The following is a 15704-nucleotide window of genomic DNA, read 5'->3' as shown; positions in this document are numbered from 1 at the left end:
AATATCAAATATCGGAATATTCGATCGATTTCCTCCTTCGATATGCATTAAACCAAAGCTGACTTCAAAACACCTGCACAGTTTGCAAATAGAATTCCGCGCCTATTTACCTTTCCCCGCAAAAGGAAAAACAGCAACGCGCGCGCGTTCCCGGTCTCTAATAGGTGCAGTGCATTGACATGCCCTTTTAAAACCTCAACCGTATACCTTTCCATCGGTGACACAGTGCTGAACTTGAACGTAGCTAACTGATTGCACAAAAAAGGGGAAAAACATGTTGTCCATGCCTCAGTTCAAACACCGTTTAGTGTGTAAGATTATCGTACAAATTTGTACATGCATGCACATCGTCATCAAGCCTACTACAGCCAACCGGAAGGGTCTCTGTCTACGTGTAGTGTGACGTTTTGTTTTATTTTGTCTCGTTACCAAGCCAACCAACCTGCCCGTACATGAAAGGATTGCGAACAGACTATCCTTCGCCCATCCTGAAACGGAACACGCACCAGCCAACATCGGGGTTCTGGTGGTTTATTCATCCGGCAGGCCGGACACAATAAAAAGCCATCCAACAGTGGGTTCACGGTTTTAGTGCCTGTTTAATCGTTACTTCATTTGCAAGTGATCGCAACTGTGGCAAATAACCACACGGAGGAATAGTGTAGTTTGTTTCACGGTATTGCACGTGCAGTTAACACTACAGACAGTCATCTTTACCAACATGGCCATGGCTTCGATACTACCTGCAACTTCGGGCGTAGGCGATAGTGATCGTGTTGTAAGTGTACGGAAGAATTTGCGTTCAAATTCAAATTGCGTTCAATCCCTTGCAAAGATACAAATCAATAAGCAATGGTGAAATGCAAAAATGTGAATTGTTAAGCATTCGAACAGTTTGAAACAGGCGATAAAAATCAATACAAAATCAACATGAGAAAATTCCTTTCGAACACAGTGCAACAAACCTCCAACGCATGTCCTTACGGGACCTTTTTTTTCTTCTTCAAGAGATATTCCGTGGTGACGTGGAAAAAATACGGCGATGGGAATCGTAAACATGTGTGTGACTCATTATTCATCGTTTACAGTTTCGCATGCCTGTTTGTCGATGGTGATAACTGCCAGATTGTGAATATTAATCAGGTGTTTTTGCATCAAACCATGGAAGCATTAGAGTATTGATTTTTAACCCATAAACAGGGTTCCTGGTGGAGTTTTTCGAACCATCCTTGCGGCAAAGCTCGTTTTAATAGTCTTAATTATAGCGTTCGCTTCGTAAATCGCAACTCGTCCCTATTTTGTGGTGACGCGACGAATGCATTTACCTTAAGCTCAGACAAACGGCAGAAATAATCACAACCTTGCTGAACCGTGCTGCACGCACGATTAATGTCATCCGCTTTGTTTGAGGATCATTCACTCACTCACCTGTGGCCAGTACCGTGTGGTTCTGGTTGACTGGCATAAACCGTAACGACTGTACCATGTTTGTAAGATATTTCTGTTTTGCAGGATTTCTCTTCCACGGCACACAACATTTACCATCTGCATAAGTAGCCGAAAGAGAAACGTGTTAGGACCCCTAGCATTCACATCGCACAATGCAAAGAACTTCAGTGTGCAGCATGTGACAATGTTCACCCTCCCTTTACCAATCAATCGTTACAACCCTTGGCGTTAATGTTGTTGCTGCTGTGGTGGAACATTAATATGCGACCGGATCGGTAATGCCCCGACTTGTTTTGTTTGATGTTTGCATTCTTGTTGGTCCACCGATTCCGAAACCGAAAGCCTTCATTGATGCGTGTCGACGGAACGACGACAAAACATACAAACACCCAGAAGCTCTCGGGAACATTCATTAACATCGGGAACAATTTTTCTACCATTGGGTCCTTCCAACACTCTCGCCGTAGGTAGATGCGCAAGCATCTATGAATCTGTAAGCAAAGTTTGATGGTTAGTGCCTGATTCTTATCGTACATCTTATGGGTTGGAATGACCCTCCCAGCAAGCCTCTTATTGTGGCGAAACGTTTGCAACCATCACCTCCGAAGAGGCGTACAACCGAACGGCTCATATTACCAGGACACACCACTACCAACGTTCAAAGGTAGGGAGTTTCAACTAATGCATGCGCCACCCTAAGGCTCCGTACGTGCGTCATCTGACACCCTAAAAGCGGACAATAGGGATTTTGGATTTCCGAGCAGCATCGGTGTTTTGATCAAACTTTAAGTTTAATTTTTGTCACACGTCGCACAATAAAGCGGGGAACAAATCATTCCTGCTCGTTACGGGCTTTTTTGCCATCCCGCAACACTTCGAGGTGTCGAGGAGCGAATGCATATGGGATTTTTATCCTTCGTCAACCAACCAATATGCAGCAAACTAGTAAAAAGTCGAATTTTCTATCAAAAGCTAAGTGAGAGAGGATAAGTAGCGGATTAAAAGTCGGGTTCTGATATGAAAAAAAAAAACAAATCTGTCCCAGTCACCGTTAGTGAAGGGTTAGGCAGAAGGTTTCACAATAAGGACTGATGTGCCAGGAGATGGTAGGCGGGTGATTTTGGAACAGGCAGCAAAGAAATAGATTAAATTCCGAATGCAACACTGTACCGTTTGCAGAACGTGTGATAGGAGGATAAGAATTTGCGTATATGTTGCCTTTCCACTCGCTCCACAGGAGACCCCGTTTTGGCAATAATCCTCTTTTTGTCAACCTCGAACACACGAGGAATCTATAATCGAGGTTTGATAATTGCATTATGACAGTGTTAGGGACGGGGAAACAGTTATTACAAGACCGTTCGTTGTTGCCCGCCCTAACGCTGCCAGGATAAAATCGATCAATCCACCTAAAGTGAAATTCGATATGTTGAATGACCTTTTGATTACAATTTCACAACCAAACACGCGATAACATTTCCATCGTGGTTTAATCATGATGCAAGCATTCATTTTTTATTAGCTCTGGCGTAAGGAAATTTAACAAAAGCATAAGCCTAACCATTATTAGCTTCAAGAGGATATATACACTTAAAGGCACAGATCTTTTTTGGATGTTCAAGATTTTTTTAAGTTAAAGTATCAGCACATTATGTAAAGATCTGGGAGAAAGGATGGCGCTTTTGGATGAATTTAGAGTTTTCTCTTTGGACTACATCTTCGATTTTGATTTAAATCAAAACCAAGATTTGAGAATATGTAATAAAAATATTGAGCATATTGAAGCTACATGTATCTCTCCTCAAAGAAGTTCTTTCCTATCTAAAGAGATTTGTTACAATTTGAAAGCGAATGCAATACTTATCCGGTACTAGCCCTAAAACCGTACACTGCATCTTTTACAGTTGCAGAAAAATCTCTCGCCTCAACGAAACTCTAGCTCCCTTACTACGACATCCCATGTTTCCGGTAGGTCCACGCACGAATTCCGATCCCTATCCTGCTTTTGTCACCCTACTGGGGTAACGAAATCGTTAGCGTGCAATTTTTGCGTTTTACACACGGCACCTCTCTCGAAGACCTTTAGGTTTACCCAATTTTTTTTTTTGTGGCTGTCGTTCTGTTATATGTCACCGAACGGGAAGAAGTGACGGTAATCCTGTCGACATTTACTGTTTTTCCGTTCGAGCGAAACGAGGTGTTCCATTGCCCGGAAGGGATATTCCCGGGGGTTGTTGGGATAGTTTTCTCCTCTGCCTGTTCGCTTTTTTTTCTCTCCCACAAGGTGACGAGGACGTGATACCGCGATAAAGCACCCAACACATTTAATTGGCTCCGATCAAACATTTCAAGCCGTGCTGGCGATGTAACGCACTGTTCCGTAATGAAATTAACATTAAAACTAAACTCACCGAGGGACCGGGGGGGGGGAAACGTTCGAATAGGCATCAAGGTGGAATGTCATGAATTCCTAATTTCATTGACTTCCCGATGAAGCTCTCCCTCTGGGACGCTGTTGACACATTAATAATCGGTACAAATTATGCACGGTTGCTTCTATTTAACGATTTGCGACACACAACATACTTACTCAAACCGAATACTCTCCGTATGTCGCAAATCCTCACCACATGGGGGTTTATTCCACTTCACAGCTCAAATCCATGGATGCCAATCGGTACGCGACGAAGAAAACCATCGCCCAGGGCATGCTGGACATTGCGCTGCTGACGGCTAACGCGTCCCAGCTGAAGTACATTCTGCAGGTGGGGGAAAAGCACGAGTTCTACGGTCTAATGCTGACGCTAATCAGCATCTCGATCATACTGCAGGTGAGCAAACATTACACAAGAAGAAAAAAAGACCAGCGGGAACACCATCCATCCCACGGCATGAGGATAATCCACATTCGATTATCTGCTGCGGGAGTTCCTCTGCAACCGAGATGAAAGATAACGAGTGGAAGTGTGTTACCAATTGCTAATATTCCTTACCTTCCTAACTGTTTCCTCCTAATCCTAATTTACCCCAACTTCTGCTCCCGGTTGGTGATGGTGGTGGTGATGGTGATGACGATGATGCTGTCCGTGCCTCAGGTTATAATGGGTGTGTTAAATCTAAGCCTCAGCTTAATGCGCGACTGCAGACTGCATTTGCCCGAGTACCATCGATCGGCCAACGTGATCAATTACATTGTCACCGGAGCTGCCGTGCTGGTTGCCATGGTGAACCTAATGATATCCGCCTTCGATCCAAAGATTCTGAAATACACGCTCGAATAACAACGTCCATCTTTGCGTAACGCAACCTTCCTCCTGGCCAGGGCTGACTTTTGTAATCGATTTTCGGTCATTCGGTCAAGCGTTTGATGTCCTGCATGTCAAACAGATACGTGCGCTCCCTTCGATTGATTTCCACCACAGCTCTAGGGACGTTCTTAATTAGCTTTCGGGAACAATGCCGACCATTCTTTCCAATTCAAAGGCGCCGATTAGGTTTTACTGATGATTAGTGTTCTATTCATCGATATGTTATTGATTTTTGCTACTCGATACGGTGTTGTATCATGTCCAGTGTTGTGGCTAGCAAAAGGACTCACACTATAATATTAAGAATTACAGTAGATTTTCGTACCGAACACGTGACCGGAAATTGTGAAAATCTGACACCACGCGGGCATACCGTATATCAATCCATCACCACCATTCCCATTTCACTCTCTCACGATGCACTACATCTTTTGTTTTTTCTTCCTTATCGAACTAAACAATCACTATTCCTTTCTGAATTAGAGCACGATCCAACACTCCTCCGCCAACCATTCTTCATACATCCTCCCATCTCTCTTTCCCCTGCAGATGTTTGTCGGTATACTGTTCGTGGTGATCGGTAGTTTAAACATCAATCGCAAACCCGACCAAACGGCTGCCATCGTGCTAAACGATGTGATCCTGGTACTAATATTTGTCATCTCACTGATCAATGTCATCATATCCGGGTTCGGTATTGAGTATTCTTCGCAACCGCTTCGGCTACTTGAGCGTGTGGATGCGACACAGCCTACTGCATCAACGCAATCTACGAAACCCTCCGTAGTTTCTTATTTTACGAAGTAATAGACGGGACACATCAGCCCATCAGCCCATCATCCGTCCACCAACATCCGCATACGTTCCGCGTGAATTAGCTTTAAGGAAGTCACCAATAAATTCTACTTAACTGCTAAACAATCAGCAAGCTACATATGTACATATATCCTTTCTGTTGCACTCCGACTACCTCACAGCTTCACTAACTAACGGCCAGTAACTAACTCACTCATTGATGTACAGGTTTCGGCCGCACTACTAGCCGTCATTCTAACTCTAGTCAATCTGCATGGTGGTGAGGTACAGCGAAAGGTTGCAAACATACTAAACCACTTCTCGCTCGGGTTCGTCGTGGTCGCCCTGTTTTGCGATGTCATCAAGATGAACTTTGGGCTTGATCCGGCTATTCCGTACATTCACAACTGAGCTGAAGGAATAGAAGAGATGAAGCAAAACACAATCTTTATTCATAGTTAAAGCGCCACTACTTTCTCACTCATATACACACACACTTTTCCTCGACATATGCCACGATGCTGTGCATCTTTTCTTCCCGGTGGTTCTACGCTGGTCGTCAGATCGTCCAAGGTATCGCATGTATCCTGCTGGCTAACTACAACATCAATAAGGAGAATTCACGCGATACGGCCAACGCGGTGCAGAACTTTTCACTCGGTCTCAACTTAGCCACGGTTGTGGTAAACATCATGATCAACAGCATGGAGATAAAGCACATGGACGATGTTGGGTTGGGTGTAGGTCTCGAAAGCACCACAAAGGGATTGTGAGAAAAGTATTAAACGTTAAGGTGCAAAGCATCACCATCACGGCGATGTGCTTTTTGAGGAGATAAATTAATAAACGTAATACAGGGTTCATTGTAGAGAACTGTTGTGGTTTGCAGTGCTTTATGGAATGAAATGTTGAGAAATCTTGTAGCACGTGGGAATCATTACCGTGTTATACGAACACTAAACTGAACCGGACATTTGAATGTGATAATTATTTCAAGGTAAAGGTGGGAGGAATGTGAAATTTTTCTGTTGGCAACAGATGTACCAATTATAAATGCTGGTAGGTTAAAGCGGACATCTATAAAAATCGTCGTATATACATAATAACCATTAATTAAAATTTGAGCTAATTGTATGCCACTTTTATAGAATACTTAATTGATATGATTTGGGAATTTTGAAGCTGAGAGGAATGTGTTTTCCCAACGACATTTAAATGTAACGCTGAATCATTCAGATGGTGCACAATTTATTAATGTTGTTGTCAATAATTAGGTAAAACTCCCAAGAAGCGCTCAGAGACATTTAACTTTTCTATTGATATGGAGAATACAAATCTCTCAGACACCAAAGGCTAAACCATTATTATTTTTTGTATGTATGCTAAACCAGGGGTCTCCAAGCTCCGGGAGGCGGGCCGCGGGCCCGAGAGATCCCGAAATTGGCCCTCAGCTGTGGCTATTCCACTCAAAGCGGCCCGTCATCTAAAAAGTTAGGAGGCCCCTGTGCTAAACAATACGTTAATGACATTTATATAATTCCTACGACTACATACGACAGGACAGACTACAAATCCCAACCGGACATGACCTCTCTAAGGACGTTAAACCAAGAAGAAGAATGGAGTCTACTAAAAAAGAGAGATAAGTATGCCTTTTTAAACATTTTTTGCTTTGCGTTGCAACACACAATACACGGAATATGCCATATTGAGGATCTGCAAAACAAAATAAATCAATTCCAGCTCCCAACAACTGAGGCGTCTATAACTTACCGTTGTAAAGGCGGGTAAATTAAAGTTAAAATACCGAAACGCTGTCGCAGCAAATGGTTTGTTAGTGCGTACCAGAAACATTTGTACACTCTTCCTGTTACTGTGCTTCATGGCGTACCAGTTCGAGGAGTAAATGGCATTCGTCAGTGCGTAACTTTTCAACGTCACTTCGTTACCATAGTAGCACGGTAGCCCGATTTGCATCGTCATGGACATCATGTAAAACACGTTCATCAGTTTGCTAAAATCATTCAGGTTAAGCTACAAGTACGATTAAGTTAATTTGTTTATTTTGCCAACATACCATATTATCTAGGAATACTTACCATAGATGCTACCTGATAAGCTGAAGCGCAGATCACTAAACCGCTGACACTGAACTGTACAAAATAGGCAAGCGAGAAAAGGTTCTCCACTCGGCACAGCATGCTATGATGTGGAAGCAAGCCGGATTAGTACATTCATGTACTTGCCAAGTGCTTCACAACAACCTTGGCGACAATTCCTACTCACCGGTGGATTTTGTTGTAGTGTTGCACCAACGGTACAAAGGATCGATCGAACTCTTCCGAGCTACTCAAACTACGAAACCGCTTCGCTAGCAGATCCAGCTGAATGCCGATCATTTGCAGCATATAGCAAAGCTGCGTATCTCCGGCAGTATTTAGCAACATGTGGAAATACATGCCGAAGCATTGATACGCAAATATCGTGTAATATGCAACACGCGCATCATCACCATAGCGGACACCGAAAAACCACGGAAAGAAGGGCATCCGATACTCGGAACTTAACAGATGGCTACCAGTACCGAATGCGGCCATATGACTAACAAAGATGTAAACGTAGTACCAGCGGTTAAAAACTTGCAGCGTACGATTCTGCAGCTCTCGTTCGAACTCATCCCGTGGTTGAAACGATGGTCCCAGTGTCGTTTCGTACAAACTCCAGATAGTATCGAAATGTCGATAGATAGTGCGCGTTTTCAGGATCATGGCCGTTTCCGTCAGTGAGATGTACATGATGAAGAACACACGCTGTTCGAAGGGTTGCGGAACGAAAACGTTCAACATCAGCGCAAACAGGTACAGCGCCATGATCCAGAAGTAGAACAAATAGCAATATACACGGTACGGTACAGATTTCGGTACGGGTGCATTGAAAAAACCACACAATTTCCAAGACCACATGGCAAACCGCATCGGGAAGATAAATCGACCGGTTTCGTACATTGTTTGCTAGTGTTGCAGAAGGTGCTGTTGATAATGCTTTTCAACTTGAACTGATTGTTTGATCTTTGTCCTGGCGATCAAATGGTCAACGTACGTCGTGCGTACAAATTGTGGGGTGCCTATTGCAACGCCTTTGAACGTCCTTAATTAGGTGGTTAATGAAATAAAAATTTAAAACCATTTGGGGTCTTTTTTGTATAAAATTCCTCAACCGGTAATTATTTGTCTTGGCTCTTTAATTCGCTCTCATTCTGTCTCCCTCTGTTATACCTCAAATGTTAATGCTAAAGCTGTCAGAAATCTATGCTATAAAGAAATATCTATAAATCCACAGATCTAGAAATTCTTTCAAAAGACATTTTTCTACTATTTTCGAGTCACGAAGTTGAATTTGAAGAGATTGGAACCGCAACTTTCGGTATGAGCTATGCATGGGCAATTGTGATCTAGAAGTTTGTGTCCTTCTAGCATTTAGAAGCCTTTTTCCTACTTCCAGATCCTGGACGTGTAGTAGTTTTTGTTACTACAACATACTTAATATAAGGAACCAGATTCCCGTTTCCTCAAACTTGTTTGTAAAAGCTTGTTAATTAAGAAATATTTTTTTTTCAGTTGTTTAACGACTCATGCTCGTTCCAGTCGTGAACTACCGACTACATTATTTTAATTGTCCTCACAATATTCATACACTTTTTCTTGATATAATAACCCAGAATTCAAAGCTATCGTATTTCCGTTAAGTACGTACTTTGCGACAGTAAAGTTATATTATTTTCAATCATTTCATTGACCTTACCGGTAAGTTGTTACTATTTTACTTCTTAATTCATAATGAATATCGTTTTAGGTGTCAACAATTAATCCACGATCAATCCACGAAATCAATTGCATTTCTGAAGGGCATTGTATTCAAAGTTACAGAGTTATAAAATATAGAAATTCGTTTTTAAACACATTAACATTTGTCTTAGACAAAATATTTCAATTTTGATATTGTTCCTAATACGAGTACTTTTGCATTTCTTACGTCGATTATCGCGTTCCTATAATGTAATTTCCTAAATTTACCTTTTTCCATAACCTATACTTATCCATTCCTTAGTATGTTTCTTATACTCTTCGTACCATCCATCAAATCCATACCCGTGTTGGAATCCAAACTGAATGTTTGTTTTCGTGTAAGAAATCACTGCCACGCCCTGTCGTTTTGGCAGCAGGCACAGGTATCATGCCACCTGTTTAAAAAAATTTAAAAGGCCCTAATAAATAGAAAGAATTGAAACCATTTAATGAATAAGTGGACAAGCTTTTCATTTGAACACGTTAGTAATAGCCGTCGTGTTGATCAGATCGCACGATGACGATCGAAACGTCCAGCACCGACAAGTATCGCTGGAGTGATTACATTCGCCCGGTACGGATGACCGTTTGGGTTTGGAAAATCTGTGGACTCTATAACGCGAAACCGCAGACTCCACTGTACCGGGCGTACCGTATCGTGTTCAACGTCGTTCTGATGGTGGTGTATCTGTTCACGCTTTCGTTCAACATGTTCCTGATGCAAACGTTCGAGCAACTCGTCCTGTACACCATGTACATAGTTTTCACGGAGATTGTAATGCTGCTGAAGGCTCTCATCACGTACCATAAGTTCGAACAGATATGTGATCTGTTTCGACAAACACTGGACAGTGATTTTAAACCCATGGACGCAGAGGAGGAAAAACTGCACCGTAAAGGTGTCGGTGAAATTAACTACTACTTCTATTTGTACATCCTTACCACAAATCTGGCCATTGCAAGCTCGGTGCTATATCTTCTGCATCAGGATTATCGTTTGCCTTATTTTCCCTGGATGTTGGGCATCCCCTATGGACCAACGGAGCGTCTCAACTTTGGAATCATGTTCGCCTATCAAGTGGTTGGCATGTACTTTCACATGTGGATCAATATAGCGATAGACATACAGCTGATTTACTTTCTGGGAATGATCGGCATTCAGCTAGATTTACTTGGCAAACGGTTCCGCATGATACGCACCTCGGAACAATTCGGGCAATCGTTTGTGCAGCTAATAAACCAATATCAAAAAGTGCAACGGTAACAGGCGGTGTAGTTTTGCTATTACTTTGGAAACTTAATTCATCATTCTGCTCTTTTTTTTTTGGCCAGGATGACCCAAGACATTGAACACCTGTTCTCACCTGCCTTCTTCGCCCAGTTCAGTGCCAGCGGGTTGGTCATTTGTGCAACCGCGTACAAAACATCCTCAATGGTGAGTGCTTGACACACCTTTCGTAAGTCACTTTACGGGTCTGTAAAAATAATGGAATTTAATGTTTAATCGCAGTTTAACGTGTACGAACTAACGGCTATACAGAACCTACTCTACATGCTTTCAATGATGTTTCAAATGTTTTTACCTTGTCGGTTCGGCAATGAGGTAACTCGTAAAAGTCATATCCTTCGCACCTCTATCTATAGCTCCACGTGGTACGAAATGCGGCTGAAGCATCGCAAAACGTTACACATGTTGCTACAACGCATGAACAAACCACTAACGCTGAAGGCGTATTATTTCTTCAACTACAATTTACAAGCCTACACAACGGTACTTAAACATTACATTAAATGTCGTAAGTTATTTAAGAATCAAAATTATTTCTGTTTTCAGACGCTTAATATGGCCTATTCCGTGTATGCGTTGTTGCAACGTAACGCGTTGAAAAAATCCTAGTAAGACAACGTAGACAAAAAGGAATTGTGAAATGTTTTCAGCCATGCTTAAATCCGTGGAAATTATCGGCACCCTTTTCACTTTTCTACCTACTTACTTAACAGGCAGTAATTCGCTGTACAGTAGTGAGTTAATCGTGTAACTCATCATTAGAGCTGTTCCTCCCTTGTTCTGCCACACATATGGGACCAAAAATCCTTCTGAGCATCTTTCTATCAAACGCGGTAAGGAGGCTTTCGTCAGTTTCGTCCATGTCCTCTATCGAGCCGTATTAAGGTACTGATATTAAAAATTAAAATAATTTCTCATTCTTTCTACAACAGTACAACATTAGCTTCAACGGAGTGATTACGCATTACGCGGGCATTAGATTCCTGTTCGATATATTTCCTCTCTCGTACACAATTGCAATGGTTGTTCTTTGCGTTTGCTTTCGGGGTCATTATTGCTGGCAAAGAATAAGCCACATAAGCGATAAGTACCGGCTAACCATACTTTTAAATTTGCTCTCCAAATTTCTCTAGCCATTTTCCGACTTTTTTTATCTCTCGAATGTGCAGCGATACAAACGGATTGCATTGGTACAAATTAATAATATATAATATCTACTCGTATGCTTAGAGAAGGATAAGGTTATGCCTGTCTTGCTGCAGCAGTATTGAAACGTTATTATGTCGTTATTTCTCTCGGTTCATATACGCTTGATTATATTCACTTTTTTGCACTTTGCTTGTTTCACTGTGGGGCTGTCAGCAGCAACCACACACACACACGCAATCGCGCGTTTACATTAATTGATAGTTATTGAATATAAATTACTAAATTATAACTTAATTCGTGTTAATTGATGAAAAGAAATACACACCATAAAAAAAACACATCAGAAAGCGTTGTTTTGCGACTATCCATTGTATCTTATTGCCAAGCTAATGATTTAAAGCATCAATTTAAATTTCTGCACAGAAAGGAAAGGAAAGGATTAAAATCAAAAACATGAATTGCACATCTTATCGGCTATGCAACATAGGTTGGAATGAAGGTGATTCTCTATCGCACGAGGCTGATCTTTATCTAATGGGAGGAAAAATGTGCTAGAAATGAATGCACAAAGCTCTAACTGCTGCTTACCTTCAACATGTTCCTCTATTTGAACATCACAATCACGTGGTACGTTTCACGAAAACAAACAATAAAACAAAATGACCAAATGGTAGAGAGTAACAAACACAAGACTACAATGTAATAATTTCGTGGTTTGTTGTGGCTTTAAGTTGAACGTAAACCTTTCAGACCGTATCAAACGTATGGACGAACCAGCCACTAAAAGCGTATGGCGCAAAAGCAGCTTATTACAAACCACAAACCTGTTCAACGCGTGTTGCAAAGGAGCTTGTTCGCCTGCACAAGCTCTGTTCAAATGTCCAATCTTACCGTGTCTATTTGTGTGATAGAGACTTTCTGTGCGCGCATTATACCTTCTTGCAGTCGATTGCAGTTATAAAAAGCAACACTCAACAAACTGCCTTTTTGCTGAACACTGTTTGTCTTTCCATGTTTGCCCCTCAAAAGTGACGTCCATCATTTTTAACTTATAATAGTTTAGATTCTATACACATATTATGTTATTCGGTGAATCTTTGTTTACCTCCAAAATGCGTTTATGCATCACTGTGAAATAAAAAAAAAACAACAATATATCCGCATAAAGCTGCACTATGGACCGAAGGCCAATTTGCACGGTTAGTAAATTTAGAAATCAAATTCCATCCGGTGCGCTACGTGGTGTTCCGATATCGTACCGATATAAACCTGAGAGAACCATATCTATGGTGGCTGCCCAAAATCATCCTAATATGTCCTATATTCCTCTCCCAAATCACTTACTCATCCACACATCGTCGGCCTGTCTGTCTTTCTCCATATCCTTCTTTCTCACTTTTCTGCAAACACGGCCAGCCACATGTAGTTTGAGTGTTTTGCCCCCCGGGGAAACTGTTGCCGAATGAATGCTTTCAAGGTGTTTAACACTTTAAAATGTTTTCCTATGAATTGCCCTCTGACCATCTTCGTCGAACTCTCGTTTCGAGACCCACATCTTCTTGAATGTGTCGAGAGAGGCCAGAATTGATCCACCCATCCAGGTTGAATAGATACGTTCTTGTGGCGCAGCGATCTAAAAACAAAACAATGATATTAAAATTTTTTACTTTGTCGCTAGCGGTTAGATGAATATTTCTCATTACCCTTATTTTCATATCCTTCGCCACGTGTTTCCTTATCTCGGATAGCAATCGATCGCCAAAACCTTTGAACAGTGTCGATCCGCCCGATAGTACGATGTTCTGGTACAGCATTTTTCTTAGGTCCATGTCGGACTTTTGAATGGAGTATATTAGCACCTCGTGTATGCCTTCGCACTCTTCCCCAAGCATGTGAGGGCGGAACAGTACCTCCGGTGCCCGATAGCATGCCGGTCCAATCTCGAGCACATTTCCATCCGGCAGCACATACTTGGTTTTCTCCGTATCGACCGTTTCCTCTTTCAGTGGATTCGTTGCTAACGAGCATACCTTTTCCTTGATCGAGCGAACTATCTCGAACTCGGCCGTCGTCCGGAAACTAAAGCCTTCCTTGCGAATTAGCGTCTTTAGGTAGCGGGTCACGTCCCGTCCGGCAATATCTACGCGCATGATGCTGTGAGGCATAGCGAAACCTTCGAATATCGGGACAGCGTGTGTCACACCGTCACCCGAGTCCAACACAACACCGGTGACGCGCCCGGTCGCGTACAGACTCAGCACGGCCTGCATCGACACGAACAGTGCCGGCACGTTGAACGTTTCGAAGAAGATTTCGGCCGCCTTCTCACGGTTCTTGCGCGGATTTAGTGGTGCTTCGGTTAGCAGAACCGGGTGCTCCTCGGCAAAGGTTGATAACTCATCCTTGCTGTAGATGTACGTCCAGATCTTCTCCATATCGTTCCAGTCCGTCACGATACCGTGCTCCATCGGGTAGCGGATGCTTAGCAACCCCCGATAATCTTCCGCCTTTGGTCCCACGAACATGTCCCCTTCCAGTGCACCGGCCATCACGCGCACATGCTTAGGCCGACCCATGCTACGATGAGACAGCAAATAAGGGAAGCGTTACCAAAGTTACTACACTAACGCAGCATGCATCAAAGAAGCCTATGAGTACGAATAAAAACTTACTAGTTGGGAAAGCGACACTTTGGTATGTGATCGCCAGCGAAGCCAGCCTTAATCATTCCAGAACCCTGCAAAAGGAAGCCGAACGCGAAACCGACCGGTCGATATTATTCGTCTAAAAAAACGTATACTTCTACCAAACTATCGTAAAATGTATGCTGAACATGTTAAACAAATTCGCCGTACGCTGGCCGCGCTTGTACCACCGAATCCAAATTTGACCGTTTTCGATCGTAACCGGATGACCCAGGTGGATGAGTTTTACTTGCGATGTCAACAGCAGCGCGATTATTACCGGGATCGTACCGACTTGCTGCAACAGTTACCTGAATTCCGGCGTCCATTGAAACGAAGCTTTTCGCAACTACCGGATCCTACCGAGCATTACCTCCGGTTGCATCGCTGTTCGACGGGTTACAGTTTCGATAAACCATATTAAGTTTTTCACGTTTCCGCGATGTAAGCGAATCGCAATGATGCATTTTGTCATCCGTTTTTCAGGAGCAATAAATAGTTAACTCATCGCTCGGCAAACTCTATCTTCTGAAGAGATTTCTAAAAAGAAGTTGTCAATGGATGCATTCCAGTGATGTCATTGTTTCCCACTGATGCGTTCATTCAATACGGATCGTCTCGTGGCGAACAAGGTGGATCGCCCAAATGTCCCTAGCCATTTGCTCGTACGTCACCCGTTACACCGTTCCGTCCGAGCGTCTATATTCGTGGTCCACCGACAGACGAGGGGAAGTTTACCGATTTCTCCTCCCCTGTTCGTTTTCAGCTTTTCTACTACTTACGTTGTCGATGACGACCGGTTGATTCACTATCACATCATAAGGCTCCATTGCGCTGAACTGTGCTGAGCTATATGAACTTCCGGAACACTGAACAACCGAAAGTAAAACGGAAACGAAATGTAAACCGAGGAGAACTACTTGGGAAACGGTAAAATAGTTTATTTTTTCCTTGCTAAATCGCTTTTCAGAAGAAGGGGTGGCGAGAAAGACCGTTTTCCGTCGTTCTCTGATGACAGCACAGTTCACCTACGCACGCACACACGGCAACATACGAGGGAACAAACACACGCACACCACACAGTTCGGTTTATCTGTTTTGACAGCAAGTTTTCGCCCCACAAACACAAATGTTTCCAAATTCTACTTTACAGTGTACACCGAGATAGAGCGGACCAAGGTATTTC

The 15704-nt window shown here is 42.6% G+C and overlaps 4 protein-coding genes across 6 annotated transcripts; 2 read left to right on the top strand and 2 right to left on the bottom strand.

The window, feature by feature from the left end:
- The first annotated feature begins 432 nt into the window (after window positions 1-432).
- On the top strand, window positions 433-6425 carry LOC125765483 (ninjurin-2). Of its 3 annotated transcripts, none has more exons than XM_049430684.1 (3): window positions 433-778; window positions 4104-4280; window positions 5307-5685. In XM_049430684.1, the coding sequence occupies exons 1-3, from the start codon at window positions 722-724 to the stop codon at window positions 5562-5564; spliced, it is 492 nt and encodes a 163-aa protein (XP_049286641.1). In that variant the 5' UTR covers window positions 433-721; the 3' UTR covers window positions 5565-5685. The 3 variants fall into 3 exon arrangements, with proteins under 3 accessions (XP_049286641.1, XP_049286643.1, XP_049286642.1); XM_049430686.1 differs by lacking the exon at window positions 5307-5685 and adding an exon at window positions 5781-6093 and having other exon boundaries at window positions 446-778; XM_049430685.1 differs by lacking the exon at window positions 5307-5685 and adding an exon at window positions 6116-6425 and having other exon boundaries at window positions 519-778.
- On the bottom strand, window positions 6408-8422 carry LOC125766057 (odorant receptor 94a-like). Its single transcript, XM_049431641.1, has 4 exons — window positions 7839-8422; window positions 7652-7754; window positions 7326-7586; window positions 6408-7268 (listed from the first exon to the last, which is right to left on the bottom strand). Exons 1-4 carry the CDS (start codon window positions 8420-8422, stop codon window positions 7209-7211), a joined length of 1008 nt encoding a protein of 335 aa, XP_049287598.1. The 3' UTR covers window positions 6408-7208.
- A 2038-nt stretch (window positions 8423-10460) lies between these two features.
- On the top strand, window positions 10461-11294 carry LOC125766053 (putative odorant receptor 71a). The gene is given in 3 exon segments (XM_049431634.1): window positions 10461-10832; window positions 10908-11168; window positions 11232-11294. Coding segments are annotated over 3 exon segments (696 nt in total).
- Window positions 11295-11660: 366 nt separating this feature from the next.
- Window positions 11661-15589, bottom strand: LOC125765451 (actin-related protein 1). Its single transcript, XM_049430632.1, has 4 exons — window positions 15301-15589; window positions 14507-14571; window positions 13538-14411; window positions 11661-13467 (listed from the first exon to the last, which is right to left on the bottom strand). Exons 1-4 carry the CDS (start codon window positions 15346-15348, stop codon window positions 13324-13326), a joined length of 1131 nt encoding a protein of 376 aa, XP_049286589.1. The 5' UTR covers window positions 15349-15589; the 3' UTR covers window positions 11661-13323.
- Between the last annotated feature and the right edge of the window lie 115 nt (window positions 15590-15704).

Source organism: Anopheles funestus, chromosome 2RL (genome assembly GCF_943734845.2).
Source record: "Anopheles funestus chromosome 2RL, idAnoFuneDA-416_04, whole genome shotgun sequence".
NCBI lineage: Eukaryota > Metazoa > Arthropoda > Insecta > Diptera > Culicidae > Anopheles > Anopheles funestus.
The sequence above is the reverse complement of the archived record's forward strand: the minus strand, read 5'-3'. Positions and strand labels throughout refer to the sequence as shown.